The sequence below is a fragment of the Dermochelys coriacea genome, chromosome 7, assembly GCF_009764565.3.
Source record: "Dermochelys coriacea isolate rDerCor1 chromosome 7, rDerCor1.pri.v4, whole genome shotgun sequence".
NCBI lineage: Eukaryota > Metazoa > Chordata > Testudines > Dermochelyidae > Dermochelys > Dermochelys coriacea.
In genome coordinates, this window is record NC_050074.1 from 101,042,507 (window position 1) to 101,058,173 (window position 15,667).

The 15,667-nt window shown below is 36.8% G+C and overlaps 1 protein-coding gene across 1 annotated transcript in view; it reads left to right on the forward strand.

Annotated features, from left to right (window-relative positions):
* The window catches only part of LOC119859291, a 62,696-nt gene that overhangs the window by 15,369 nt on the left and 31,660 nt on the right, over positions 1–15,667 (forward strand). Inside the window, exons 4-5 of the mRNA XM_043518932.1 lie at positions 1,208–1,277; positions 2,649–2,657. Coding sequence (XP_043374867.1) covers positions 1,208–1,277; positions 2,649–2,657 — 79 coding nt within the window. The remainder of the gene's footprint in view (positions 1–1,207; positions 1,278–2,648; positions 2,658–15,667) is intronic.

The window sequence follows — 15,667 nt, forward strand, 5'->3', positions numbered from 1 at the left end:
TTACCCTGGAAATAATACTCCAATATGGCTATAACAAGGAGGAGGAACCGAGATGTGGGAAAAGATAAAGCATGCCTCTATTGATTTTACAAGGAACAACATAATATATGTTAAAGTCACATAAGAAGCTGTACATTCTACAGTTTATAGTGGAGTACAAATGAATTAAAGTAAAATATGGCAGCTAGATTGAGGTAAATCAGACACAAAGCCTAATGGGCTGAGACAACCTTTTTGTGGTTATTGGTGGGCCTTTTATAAGCATTGTGTTTTGCACTGGGAAATCCTGATTTTATGCAGTTTATGGGGAATGTAAAGAACTTGACTAACATCAGCAATTCCTGAATGCTTCCACTTTTAGGTCTGCACTTAAAAGTATAGAGAGGACAGGATTCAAGCTTAAACTGGTTAGCTAATATAGGAAGGGGCAAGGTAAACATTACATTTAAATACTGTGCTGTGAAAAATGCAACTGAATTAAACTAGTACTAGGGGTGGGGTGAGGAAGTTTTTATTTCAACAGTTTCTACTTTTAAGCATTCACTGGATTAGAGCTTGAATGTAAGAGAAGTAAAGGGTGGGGTAGGGAAGAAATGCACAGGTGAAGTTTGGAAATGTGTCCCAAAACAAATCTTGTTTGAATTACTTAAAAAAAAAATCCTTTTTATATTAGGCTACACAGTGTGAGAGGGTCATTTTTGTTTGAGCTGTGTGTAAAATATATACCCACAAATAGTTTATTTAATCATGTAAAAATGTATACATAAAAATGCACAAGATAATTTTAAAATAAGTCCCCAGCCAGAAAATAAAAACTTATCCCATTTGGGACTGTGCTAATATCTTTTATATTTAATCAAGAGAGTATGATTTCTAACATGGTAACAGTTAACATCAATGAGATGTTAAAATTGTCAATATATTGTATGCAATTCTGTGGTATACTTTTTTGCATGCATAACATTTTAACCCAACATATAAAAGTCTTATCCAAAAGAGAACCATATTCCCAATAAAAATGACATTGAAAAACTTCCTTGATTATCCAGAATGATTCATTGTCTGTCATTCAGCTGCTCAAGGTCTGATGCTTTTAGTTGTATAGTGTATATTTCTCTTTGACCAAGAGTTTCACTGCACGACAAAAATGCTGCATCAGTTTTAAATTAGGTTTTGTTTTGTGACGTGTGAAACTTTGTCATTTCAGGGACACTTCAACCATATTATGGGCTTCTAGAAGGAGAGCCTGCAAAGCGGCAATGTTCGGTTTCTAAAATGTAAGAACGTGCATGTGTAAACATCATACAGCTGGATTTCTGTACACACCCATTCAATTAATGTGGATCTAGATTTCTTATACATTATATAAGATTGTGCGTTATGTTGTATCTTCAATACAAAAATCCATATTCCTTTGTTTTTATAGTTTAAGAAGTTTAGTGCAAATAACTTGCATCTTGATCCTTCCTTCCTACTCCCTCCCTGAGGCCCTTCACATAGGCTAGTGTTTCATTCCGACATAGGTGTTTTTAGTAATGGGTAAAGAAAGTCATGAAAGTAGGTCTGATTTTGCTTTGTTATAAGAGTTTAGTCAGCCCAGAGTCCAGTCCTGCAAACCCTTAGTCCTCTTGCTCCACTCTGTTCCTTTTGGGCACCTGTTGGGACACTGGTAGTGACCATCCCTGTGCTCAGATGAGAACAGGGACTGCATTTGTGGCCCAGCTTTTTCTAGAAGTCCATACAGATTGACAAAGCAGAGGTTCTCTTTACACACCCACAGCCTCTGTACACTTGCACAGAGGCCGAAAACAATCTGGTCCTAAGCTTTCCCTTGTTTGTTACTCACCAAAAACATATTCCCCCATCCATTTTAAGAACTTTCTACTTGTTTATAAATGAACACAGTTTTATACACACACACACACACACACACACACACACACACACACCCATCTCCGAAAAAGAAATACTATTTTTTGCAACATTCCAGCATGTGAAATTGAATGGTAGCACCTGTGCTATGCAGTTCCCTGCTCAAAGCTGCCAAGGACACAACCAGTTTGCCACTGCTTAATTTTAGTAGGCAATAAGCATGACTAGGTATGAGTTTCTCTGCAATAATAGTACAAGTAGATGGTCAAAGGTACAAAGGCATCTGAAAGTTCAGTTATTGCACAATGACTCAAACGCTCTTTTGTTTTATTAAATAAGGTCTGGTCCACATCTAAAATTTATGTCAATCTAGCTATATCACTCCAGGGGTGTGAAAAATTCTCACCCCTTAGAGATGTAGTTAAGCCTGCTTATGCCCCTGTGTAGAAACCACTAGGTCAATGAAAGAATTCTTCCATCAACCTGGCTGCCGCCTCTTAAGGGGTCACCTCTGTACAACTGTTGAGAAACCTATTACCTCACTGTAACAAGTGTCTACACTTTTGTGCTACGGCAGCACAGCTGCAGCACGATAGCTGTGCCACTACAGCACCTATAGTGTAGATGAGCCCTAAATGGGTATAACAATATATAGCTAAAGAAAAGATAGGGCTAAAACAACATGTAACCAAAGAAAAGATGGGGCAAAAGCAGACTTGACTCTGCTCCGGAATGACTTTGTGCCAGTATATATTATAGCAATAATGTGTCACCAGTTTTAAAACGTTGGAAGATATGTCTTTATGTATTATCAGTTTGGAGAGCTGCTTATTTGTTAAAGATATGAATTCTTTCAGTGAATTATTGATGTCCATGCATATTTCTTCTGATTGGTCTAAATTGCTGAGCTTTAATTAATTCTATTATGAGATGTGGCAAAAAATGAGGGTCCAAGTATTATTCATTGTGCCCTTCATAATTTTTATATCATGTTCCCACTAACTCTTCTCCCTTCAGGCTATACAATACTTGGATTTTGTAATATCTCACCTTACAGAAATCACAAGGATTGGTCCCAGTCCTTGGCGGTATTACAGAGGGTTGAATAAGTTATACTAGTGTTTGATTATAATGGGTTTTCTTTATCACTGCTGCTGCACAGTGGAAGGTATTTCATTGTTATCCACAGTGACTCCCAAGACTTCATCCTTGGACTATACTGTACCTGTTGAGTCCAACAACAGTTTTTTAGTTCTCACCACTTTTGCTTGTAACATGAGCATGGGCCTGTTTCACCATTGCCCTGAATCTTGTGTGGTCACTTACCCCAGAGAAGAAGAATAATGTGCTAGCAAATCAGACTGGTAGCATTTTACATCTCTTTGCACTGTCTCATCCTTTAGTGTTTCAGCGATAGTGTTATTCATTTGAATAGACATCCACAGTTCAGAAAGTAAATTGGATAAAATCATAAAAACTGTACACCAATTTCAGAATAGGTTGTCACAAAAAGTTAATTTATAGTTAATTTACAGTTATCTTTTGCACTGTATAGCAACAGTATGAGACTTCTTTATTTAGGAAAAATACTTGGGCTGTCAAACGCAGTTAAATCATGCGATTAAATCAAATTAATTTTTTAATTGTGACTAATCAGTTTTAATTGCATTGTTAAACAATAGAATACCAATTGACATTTATTAAATATTTTTGGATGTTTTTTACATTTTCAAATATATTGATTTAAATTACAACACAGAATACAAAGTATACAGTGCTCACTTTATATTTTATTACAAATATGTGCACTGTAAAATAACAAAAGAAATAGTATTTTTCAGTTCACCTCATACAAGTACTGTAATGTGATCTCTTTATTGTGAAAGTGAAAATTACAAATGTCTTGCAGATTTTTTGTTACGTAACTGCACTCAAAAACAAAACAATGTAAAACTTGAGCCTCGATGTCCACTCAGTCCTACTTATTCAACCTATTGCTAATACAAACAAGTTTGTTTACTTTTACGGGAGATAATGCTGCCCATTTCTTATTTACAGTGTCACCTGAAAGTGAGAACAGGCATTCACCTAGCACTTTTGTAGCTAGCATTGCAAGGTATTTACATGCCAGATATGCTAAACATTCGTATGCCCCTTCATGCTTCGGCCACCATTCCAGAGGACATGCTTCCATGCTGATGCCGCTCGTTAAAAAAATAAATGTGTTAATTAAATTTTGACTTGGGGGAGAATAGTATGTCTCCTCTGTTTTACCTGCATTCTGCCATGCATTTCATATTATAGCAGTCTCGGATGATGACCCAGCACACGTTGTTCATTTTAAGAACTTTCACTGCAGATTTGAAAAAAACAAAAAAAAGTACCAATGTGAGATTTCTAAAGATAGCTCCAAAATCTGAGAGGGATGAGGTGTGGATCATGCTTTCAGAATTTTTAAAAGAGCAACACTCCAACATAGAAACTACAGAATCCAAACCACCAAAAAAGAAAATCAGTCTTCTGCTGGTGACATCTGATTCAGATGATGAAAGTGAACATGTTTCAGTCTGCACTGCTTTGGATCATTATCGAGCAGAACCTGTCATCAGCTTGGACACACATCCTCTGAGATGGTGGTTGAAGCATGAAGGGAACATATGAATCTTTAACGCATCTGTCATGTAAATATCTTGTGACGCTGGTTACAACAATGCCATGCGAATGGCTGTTCTCACTTTCAGGTGACGTAAACAAGAAGCGGGCAGCATTATCTCCTGCAAATGTAAACAAACTTGTTTGTCTGAGTGACTGGCTGAATAAGAAGTAGGACTGAATGGACTTAAAGGCTTTAAAAGTTTTACATTGTTTTATTTTTGAATGCAGTTATTTTTTGTACATAATTATACATTTGTAAGTTCAGCTTTCATGATAGAGATTGCATTACAGTACTTATAATGAAGTGAATTGAAAAATACTATTTCTTGTTTTTTACAGCCCAAATATTTGTAATAAAAATAGTGAGCATTGTACACTGTGTTCTGTGTTGTAATTGAAATCATTTTAAAATATAGAAAACATCCAAAAATATTTAAATAAATGGTATTCTACTATTGTTTAACTGCAATTAATCGCGATTATTTTTTTTAGTTACTTGACAGCCCTATACAATACTATAAAACTGTTGGAAGAAAAAGCTCATTTAGCTAAGTGATGACTATTATGAACTGATCTAATCTACTGTGCTTTAACAATTTAAATTAGAGAATGAAGTCCTTCCAGCCTATTTCAACCCTCACCTGTCACTGTGAGTTTGCAAATAGTATTAGGTAAACCAGTTGTCTCTACCAGTTCACATAACACATATGGTTGTTGTAAAATACGAAATAGTTGTATAAAGCAGAACATAGTGTTCTCTTCTGTTCCTCAGAGAAAGACCCATTAAGAGAATTTCTGCTTAGACCTTGCCACACTTCTCCGTGAATGAGGAATGTCATTTTGACTTTCGCATCCCCACATTCTTACTTACCAAGCCAATTTTCTCTAGTCCTTTTAATCACCATATGTTATTACTGTGCTTTAGTTCTGGATATCACCTAATTCTCTAGCTGCTTAAGTAAACCTTAAGACCTGAGATTACAATTTGCACTGAAATTATAGGTTATTTCAGATCTGCATTTTTAGTCATCTTGTAATTGTGATGCTTCCACCTTTTTTCATAGTCTGCAAAACAAACAAAAAATTGATCAGCCATTCCTTTGATGCTAATCTACAGTCTTGCTACTTTTGATTAGCATTGGTGGCTTTACTCTACATGAAGTAGGTCCTTCACTAATCAAAGTCTTATCAAAATTACTTCAGTTTAATTCACATTGTGAAAGTATATTCATCCTAATTTTGTAATGGCATATACAAAATCCCCTTTTTTTCCCTCTTACTGTAGTTTACAGTAAAATATTGAAAAACTTCTGGGATGTAAAATTATAAGAGGAAGGTATGCAGCATATTTTTTAAAATCACAACAGTCTAGGAGTACCATCTTACCACCCATTGTTTTTAACTTGTAGTGTATTGCACATAGCCAGAAGCCCTAAAATTAATTTAGCCAGCCTACTTGTGTTTCTGGGGATGCTGTTTAATAAAATACTTCTGTGTAGATTCAAATCCAACTTTATGTATAGTGTCCATAACCATTTGTGAAACACCTAGTATAGTTAAGCATCACTTTCTGGGACCCTATCATATTCCCAATAAATTCAACAGCAAACTCCCAATTGTTTCATTGGGAGTCAGACATGGGCCTCTAGGTGTCCCTGATATTCTTCCCTTGGCCTTTACACAGGCCTTTCACTGTTGTTCAGTATCAGATACCAACTTAGGCTGGTTCTCACTGGAAACAATGTAATTTCTCTTTGATTTTCATGAACTAGAAAATATGTAAAATTCCATTGCAGAAATTGAGTGGGTGACTTTTCATTTCCATATCTGAAGCTTTAGGGCAACTCTGGGCTGCTTTGTAGTATGTTTACGTGCTAAAATGGTTTTGAAATTTTTTTTCCCCTAATGGAATATGGAATGTGTGTCTAAACAGGCCAGTATGAAAACCTTTTGAAAGTGAGATCTTTAATATATTAAAAGACATAATAGTAATTTTTTTTAATGTATTGTATTTGTCATCCAGTTCCAGGCTTGCCATCAGTCAGAATGGTAAAGCTGTTGTAATTGGTACAGACAAATACAATACAGATTTGGCAAGGTAAGCATTCTTCAGCGAAGACTTGTGTTAAATCTTCACTAAAACCACAAAATTATTGTTTTGAGAGTTTTCCTTACCATATAATGTAGTAGTGTGGTATTTTGATTTTATTGGTAATGTTATATACACTTTATTTCCTAATGTTTATGCTTTTGTACACAAAATAACCTGAGTGAGGTACATTTGAATGTGTATAGCAATACACAGACTTGTTTCCTGGTTTTAATCCAGATATAACTGATACAATCTAATATTTTTATCTGATCTTTTTTAACTTTGTATTTTGTAAATTGCTGTTCACAAAAGCAGTAACATTAAACACCATCTTGGCTTAAAAGTGTGAAAGTGACTGTTTTTCCTTCACATTCCCATTCATAATCAAGTTACACTCTTCAGATGGTTGAAGTATGTAGATAAATGTACACCATTTTTATTTTGTACACTACTGTAGAGTCAAGTGCCGTTTCCACATCCCATACCAGACAGTTCAGTCCCTGGTCTAATGTAATCACATATGAAACTACTAACATTTCAAAGCAAACTCAGTTCCCTCAAGCTCTGTTTTAGTAAAGTCCCGAACGGCATCACCCTGCCTACACTCTGTGTCAATGGCAAAAGAAAACGTCTCCAGTAAATATACATGAAGCCTTCCATCCTAACTTTCCCCTTACTCTTGGCTTCTTTCAGGACTCTTTCTAGACTGACGCCAGTTGTTTAGTCTTCACCTCAAGCTTAATTGCTCTAAATGTTCTGTAGTGCCTAGAGAGGCCTACAACAGGTCTTCTCAGTCACCAACTGCCATTTTCTTCAGGTCTCCTCAGAAGCGAGGCCACAAATCTGTTCGCTCCAGGTCTCTCATTACAGAATGAAAGGGCTTTATATCTGCCTCTTTCCCCATCATACATTGCTGCAAGTCCTAAAGACCTTGGGAAATTACCAGTTCCAGAATGCCATGTGCCTTGTTTCCATCCAAAGCAAAGTAGCAGCTGTCTTTGAACCCCTCTTTAGGATGCCAGCTCTATAGAGTAATAAATTAAACTGTAAATCATATCTTATAAATGAGAAAATATTTTTTTTAAAACTGATGTATCGGCTTGCATTCATTCCAGTTCTGGTGCAGATTTCTTTTTAAAAGGAGCCCTAAGAAAGGGAACATTAAAGGAATTACACTTGTCTGATTTTTACTATTTTAAAGTTATATCAGAGGAGTATTTATTTGTATTACTGTAGCAACTAGGAGCCCTAATCATGGACCAGAATCCCACACTGCTGTACAAATGCAGAACAAAGTCCTGAAAACTCACATTCCTGAAAAAGGAATAATCTTTCTTATGAAGTTAATATTTGAAGCCAAGATGGGTGATACAAGGCCTGATTTTCATCTTGTGTAGCCATTTACACCTGTGTACAGTGGGTGTAAAATACTGACATCAGTGCAAGTTAATCATAGAAATGTAGGACTGGAAGAGACCTTGATAGATCATCTAGTCCAGTCCTGACTCAATGCAGGGGAGTAAGTATTATATAGACCATCCCTGACAGTTTGGTTTTGGGGGTGGTTTTGAGGATTGGATGAAGGATTCTGATTTGGTTGTAAAAAGAAAAGGAGTACTTGTGGCACCTTAGAGACTAACAAATTTATTAGAGCATAAGCTGTAGCTCACGAAAGCTTATGCTCTAATAAATTTGTTAGTCTCTAAGGTGCCACAAGTACTCCTTTTCTTTTTGCGAATACAGACTAACACGGCTGCTACTCTGAAACCTGATTTGGTTGTGTTTTACATCCACTCTGCATGGATGAAAATTGACTACACACCATTCAAGATAAGAGAATCGGGCCTCTACTACCAGTTTGATGTCTGATTTGAGCAAGTAAGAGGGCTGATCCAATGTGAGAGTGAACATGAAATGGCCAGGATAAGAATAATATATTTTTATGTTAAAATAGAGTTTACTCAAAAGGTTTCTTTTGTTTCTTGGGACGGGATGATTGCCAATACAGTTTGTTGATACTCATATTTTACTTGGCTGGATGGTGCTGGCCATTTATGAAACTGAGTCATCAAAACTTAGAGGCATTTTCATGGGCTTGTCAATGCCAGCAGGTGAAACTAAGAAATGAATACAAAAAGTTATAGTATATTTGAAACTTGGACAAGAGTCTTGCTGAAATTATCAGGCTGACCTTTTACGTGCAAAACCAAAGCAAATCTAATGCTGATAATCCTATCACCATTTGGCAATACTGTAAGAAAACAAAGTAATTGAAGTATTTGACCTATATTAAGTCACATTTCAATAATTTTGTTTATATTAATTTCAGCTTTAAATGTAAAGTGCACTAATAGCAAATCTAACATTAGGACTCGTATCTTACCATTAGTCCATGTGGAACGCCCGCTGAAGTTAATGGGAATTTTGTATACAAACTATTGGCAGGATATAGTCCTACTGAGTACAATATCCAGAAGTTTGACTGATGCAGCAGATACTTTACCAGTTTATTTCTGAAAAGAAAACTCTAAAAATTTGTACCAGTTGATTATATGTGCTATTCATATGCTTCAGTACTTTGCTGAATCAGAGACCGAGTGAACATGCTCAGCCCATGAATTAATTTTTTTGTTTATATCACACTTGAACAAAAGCGTAAGTGGCCAATGAAATCAAGAGTTTTGAGGCACCTCAAGTATTTTCCAAGTCCCAATCTTGCTCTTTCACACACTGAGTGAACTTTCCCAGCTACTAAGGCCACCATAAAAAGGACACATCTCTGTCAGACACATACAGCTAAAAATCAGAGAAGGAAAAGAACAAAACCCAAAAATCTTGTGATGAGGTTCTGCCATCCAGGGTTCTCCACATCTCCTTACCTAACATATGAGCCTCGAGTGCCTACTATGGTCTCTGAGGCCAGTTTCTACAGGTCAAGGGAGTAGGTATGCCAAGATAATTCTACGGGTCTAGCTTCCCTAGTTCTTTTTGTAATAGCCTTCAGGACAGAAACAATCCAAATGGAAAGTAACACATAAAAAGCCAGATGAAGTTGTTGGGTTTTTTTGTTTTTGTTTTTTAAAAGCAAGTGTTAAAGTTCCTTCCATCCTGCCTGTTAAGGTCAAATTAGTTGTTACTGAAACACTACCGATGTTTGAGCCTAACCTAGTATCAAAGCCTGTGTTGGTTTTTCTAGTCAACCTTAGATCTCCTCTGACTTTTGTTTATTGTTAGAAGTTGCAGACTTCATAGATGTGCTGTTTCAGAATCTAGTATTGGAAAATAATATTCAAAAGGTGGATAGGAAAAGATCCAGTGTCTGACTTGTGTTTAAGAGAACTTCTTAACTTAAGTTAACTTAACTTAAGAGAGCAGATCGAGGGACGTGATCGTTCCCCTCTATTCGACACTGGTGAGGCCTCATCTGGAGTACTGTGTCCAGTTTTGGGCCCCACACTACAAGAAGGATGTGGATAAATTGGAAAGAGTACAGCGAAGGGCAACAAAAATGATTAGGGGTCTAGAGCACATGACTTATGAGGAGAGGCTGAGGGAGCTGGGATTGTTTAGTCTGCAGAAGAGAAGAATGAGGGGGGATTTGATAGCTGCTTTCAACTACCTGAAAGGGGGTTTCAAAGAGGATGGCTCTAGACTGTTCTCAATGGTAGCAGATGACAGAACGAGGAGTAATGGTCTCAAGTTGCAATGGGGGAGGTTTAGATTGGATATTAGGAAAAACTTTTTCACTAAGAGGGTGGTGAAACACTGGAATGCGTTACCTAGGGAGGTGGTAGAATCTCCTTCCTTAGAGGTTTTTAAGGTCAGGCTTGACAAAGCCCTGGCTAGGATGATTTAACTGGGACTTGGTCCTGCTTTGAGCAGGGGGTTGGACTAGATGACCTTCTGGGGTCCCTTCCAACCCTGATATTCTATGATTCTATGATTCCTTGTTGAGATTTTCAAAGCAGTGTATCATCTTTAAGGGAAATGTGTGGCTAAATCCACTGCACTGCTTTGAAAATCTTAGCTCCCATGGTTATCTTCAGATGACAAATTGTTAAGAAGAGTGATAAAAATTGGCCTTATACATCAGGCCAACACAATTGACACTAGCAAATCATCAGAGGTTATTTTTGCCCACTAAACTGAAGTTCAGAATATTTGAAGATCATTTGATGAGCAACATCTCTTTAAAAATAAATAGAAAAATCATCAAGATCGTGAATCTATCAAGGGATTAATTAAAGCCCATGAAGAAATTTTCAAGAAAAGGTTTGCTCTCTGAGGTGCTTATTTTTCTTAACTCAGACTTTCTCCTAGACTTGACTTTTTCTCCTGTTAAGAAGATCATCCAGGAATAATTAATGTATTTCACATACACTGTTCACCCCGAGTGTAACAGATAAATGGCATTGAATTTGTTAGCTTATTTTCAAGTGGGGCTACATAAGCATTTGCCCGAGTTCAAATCTCTTTGGCAGAGCTGGAGCAGGCAGCTGGGAAGACCTCCACTACCTTCTGCTCGAAATGCAAGAAGCGTTTGACCTTACCTTCTCTAACATAAGAGTATGTGTATTATTGTCATTTATTTATTTTAAAAAAATACTCCTCTGTGCACACTTCTCTCCCTTCAGGAGAGGATATGAGAACAAATGCATGGCAGATGTTAATCATGTTGTTTCATGCATTACTGGAGAAGGTGCTCAGATACAGAAGAGATGAACAGTATAAGAACCTGAGTAGGACAGAACAAAGGGAGAGAGCGAGCCTGTGGCAGCTGGACTTAAAATTGGTAGATCATCATTCAGTGCCTACTTACCGATTAGGAAGCCTAAATTTAGACACCCAAGTTTGAAACTTTTGCTTTGTTCTTTCCTATTCTTAACTAAGCAGTGTTTCTAATTCTGAATTAGAAGTCTAATTAATTTCAAGTTATAGTAGTGGCCTTCTGGAAACCCCAGGTAAAGGCTTGTTCGATGTTTGGGGACAATGTGGAGGATGGGCCTGTCAATATAAAGAACTGGCTCTTTTTTGGACCAACCATATATTGAATCAGTTAGGTGTTGATACTATTTAAAGCCTAGTCTTGATATGTATGTGTGATTATGGTGGTGTTACTAAAAGAATGTAGGAATCACCGCGTGATATTTGCTTGCAACACAGGGTGTCATTCATGAGTTATACATAAATGGCAGCTTTACATATTTAAAGGGAACATGGACTGCTTCATATCTGAAGTATGTTTCCCAGGAGATACCGCCACCATTTGATCTATTTTGATTAAAATGTAAAAATTAAATCAAATGGTAGTATAACTCCTTTGGGAAAACATACTTCAGTTATGAAGTATTCCCTATAGTAACCTTGAGAATCTTATACTGTATTCTCATCTGTAGGTGGTCTTTTTATGTCACATATAATTAAAATGAATTGCTGTTTGAGAACCATACAACTGCATACAGATTTATGAATCTTGAAGCTCTTCCATTCAGATACAAAACAATGATATCAGAAAGTGTGAGCAGATAAGCAGCATGAGGACAGGAAGTGGTAAGTAAGATGTTTGTTGATGAATACTAGTTACCTGGGCCCTGAGAGAGTAGACCAGGTACAAACTGTAAAACATTAAAGAAATGTTTTCTGGAGACAGATAATATTCAGAGTGGTTACATTATACTACATTTTGCTGTAGAGCACCGTTCTGTCTTTTATAGTTAAAATATTCTAATAGCCATTTCTTAGTATATAAAAAGGGTAATATGTAACCAGAAAAAAAATTGTGGAATCGGATTTACTAGGAAAATGCATTAGATTTTGTAAAATACAACTTGTTTGTATCAGCTACTTTAAGACTGTCTCAGAATATGTGAATGTATATTTGATAAGATTTGAGAGTAGCGGGGATCAGAAAATAAGACTACAGAATTTGCATTCATATTTTCACATATCTGAAGGACAAAATGTCATTTTATATTTGGTTTTGATTCTTAGTCACATCAACACTGACCATAACACTGATTTGTGACTATGCATTCCATTTTACTTTAAGTCTTGACATATTTCCAAAAATGTGAGCTTCAAGAAAAAGGCCTAATTTGAATAAACATAGCTAAATTCTTTGTTTAATACAAATATATATCATGTAAATTTAATAAAAATTCTATATCATGTAAAACATTTTCTAAAATCTTTGTAATAAGCAGTAGGAAACAGTGTAATAAAAAGTAAAAAGAAAATGTCTGATCTTTGAGTATGGGAATGTTTCTTTCTAGCAAGGGTTATTTTTAATTTATAATATATCTGTGAAGTTACAGCCAAGACTGCAGATGGAATATTGACCTGCAGAAGCAATGGGGTTTTCTGAATCATTAGAACTACCAATGAAAAGCCAACCTGAGATTTTCTGGTGCATATGTTCATAATATGCCATACAGCATTGGTGTTGCCACAAGTGATTGCAAATAAAGGCTGCAAATAGGTGTGATGGTTAAGCATTAGGGGCAACTCTTAGGAAGCACTCAAAGTATCTGTCAAAAATCTTAGAATGGTATCGCACAACCAACAAGGCCTCTTACTGTTCAAATCATGGTCTATCAAGCCCATATGTAATGAAACAACACCATGCACTCAATCATTTGGGAGTCAGTTCCTCAGGCCACAACATCCTGATTGGCCATTCACCTGCAAGGGAATAGTACCCACAAATGGCATAGCCTAACTCTGTGCACAGCACTAGCATCCCTCTATGCTTTTGTCCTCACACCACTTCAGTGACCTCAGTTAAACTCAAGCACAGGAATGAGAGTAAGGTGAGTGATGAAGCCAAACAATGTACCATGCTGTCTAGGACTCCTGCTGTACACAGCAAAAAGACAGTCTCTAATGTTTCTGGACCTGCAGATCACTATCAATGCTTATCCTCGTCCAATGTCAAAAACATTTGAGAATCCAAGCTTCTAGAAACCATCTCCTATCTAGTCCCCCATGTTTCGAGGTCACGATGACATTGCTCAAATCCACTGTGTGCTCAGGTAGTACAGTGATGAAGACCTAGAATTGCCTATGTAAATATATTTACTCTAAAGGTTATAAAAAGTCTCTAAAGCATCGCAACTGCATACCCAGCTAAAAATCATCTTGAAGAACAAAAAAACGTAATGTTAAATTTAAGGCTCTGATTCAGCAAGGTACACTCACGTGCTTGAAGTCAGGTATGTGCTTAAGAACCATGCCAAAGCGGGGCCTTATTTAATAAATAAAGGTGTTTCCATATAAAACAGGAGGGAGTTACAGGGTTTCCACCCTCACAATCTGTCCCTTCCTCTGTAAGACCTCAACCCGATTAGACCAAGGGGAAAATGAAGAAAAAGCACTAGTGAAATATAGACACATATGCATGCATCTCACTGCACACAGAAAGTCATCTGCACATTATAAAATGCCACTATCTAGAAGACCCACCTACAGCCAACATCCCATTATGTTGTTTTAATTCACAAAATCAAGTTCCTCTTTCCCAGCTGAATATCCCCCCACAATATCACACTTTCCCTCAGTCTCACTCATCTCCATGCCCATAACATCCAATTAATACAAAATCCACAGCATCTCCTAAAATAATAATATAATCCTTCAAACTGAAATTTGAAACGAAGTGACATACACACTGGGCCAAGACAGTGCCTGACGGAGTCTTGGGGCTTGGTTTGGCTTTGTACCATCATTTTAAACACAGACATTATAGAATTGTACTGGTGCAACTGAACAGAATTTGGTTATTAGAGTCTGCCACACTTTTTGACATTATAAACGGCAAAGCCAGCTTCCCCCTAAAATGTTGGGTAAGGAAGCCCCACTTCCCTCCCCGCCTCCATGTCCTATGGGTTTGTGCATGTGTTGTTTTTATTCACTCACTTCCACCTATCCTCAGCAGTAGCAGGCACACTCATAGATGAGTACCTCTGAGGAGTCTTCTACTCTAGTAAGACCCGTCCTATTAATCTCTCCTCTATCTGGATGGTGAACAGCTGCCAGGAGTTGTCCATGTTAACAAGTACTGTTTTTAGTGACTCCTACCTGGATGATGCTCACAACAGTAGTCTGAGCTTTGAAGGGTGAGCAGCTCTGGTTATTTGTGTTGTACTTTTAGTTTTAAAATTATATACACCACTGGGAAAGACGCATTTTGGAAAATTAAAAAGGGTTATTGCAGGAAGAGTATAGAACAGTACTCACTGTGAGTTGACAGTGTAATCTGTAATGAAAAATACATAACTTGCTGCGCCAGATGCTCATCTGGTGTAAATTCACATAGCTCTGTTGATAGCTTTTCTGCATATCTTAAGTTTGTAAGGTTACTTGTATCGGGCTATTGCTCATCCTAGGAGAAGGGTTTGGGGCTATGAGAATGACTTTGTACTCAAGTATCTAAGCATTCAGAGCATCATAGTCTAGTGAGTCTGTGAAATTAGTGGGAATAAATGCAGTGTGCATATTCATTGTGCCATCTGAAAAAAACCCATATGAGTTTATGTCTAAATTAAATTTCTTCAGACATGTCAAAAGTGTTAGTTCTCATTCAGGATTCCATAATTTAATCTGATGAAAATAAAGCCACTGTGAGCTATCAGCTCAAAAGATTTGTCTGAAAAATGTCTGACCAGGTGAAAGTTTTTTATTTCATGAATGGATAACTCAGAAAGGCTTAACTGATTTTATGAGATTGTCCAAAATATTCACTTCTGAGCTAAAACCAAGTATTCAGACAAAAGATTGGATTATTTTTAGATAAGGACTCTGAAGAGAGGCCTTGAGTGTAATAACCTTAGTTATAATGGGCAGGAATTGTTGTTACTATAATATTACAATGATTGCTAATCAAAAATAGGTGGGAAATTCTGCTTAATCAAACATCACATATATTTGTATTTAGCAGTTATAGTTCAATTTTTGTAAAGATCATGGGAGCACATTAAAAAACCACTAATCTTTCACTGTAACCAGTCTATGACTTTTCTTTAAGAAAAACGGGAAAAAGTTGTTCTCTGA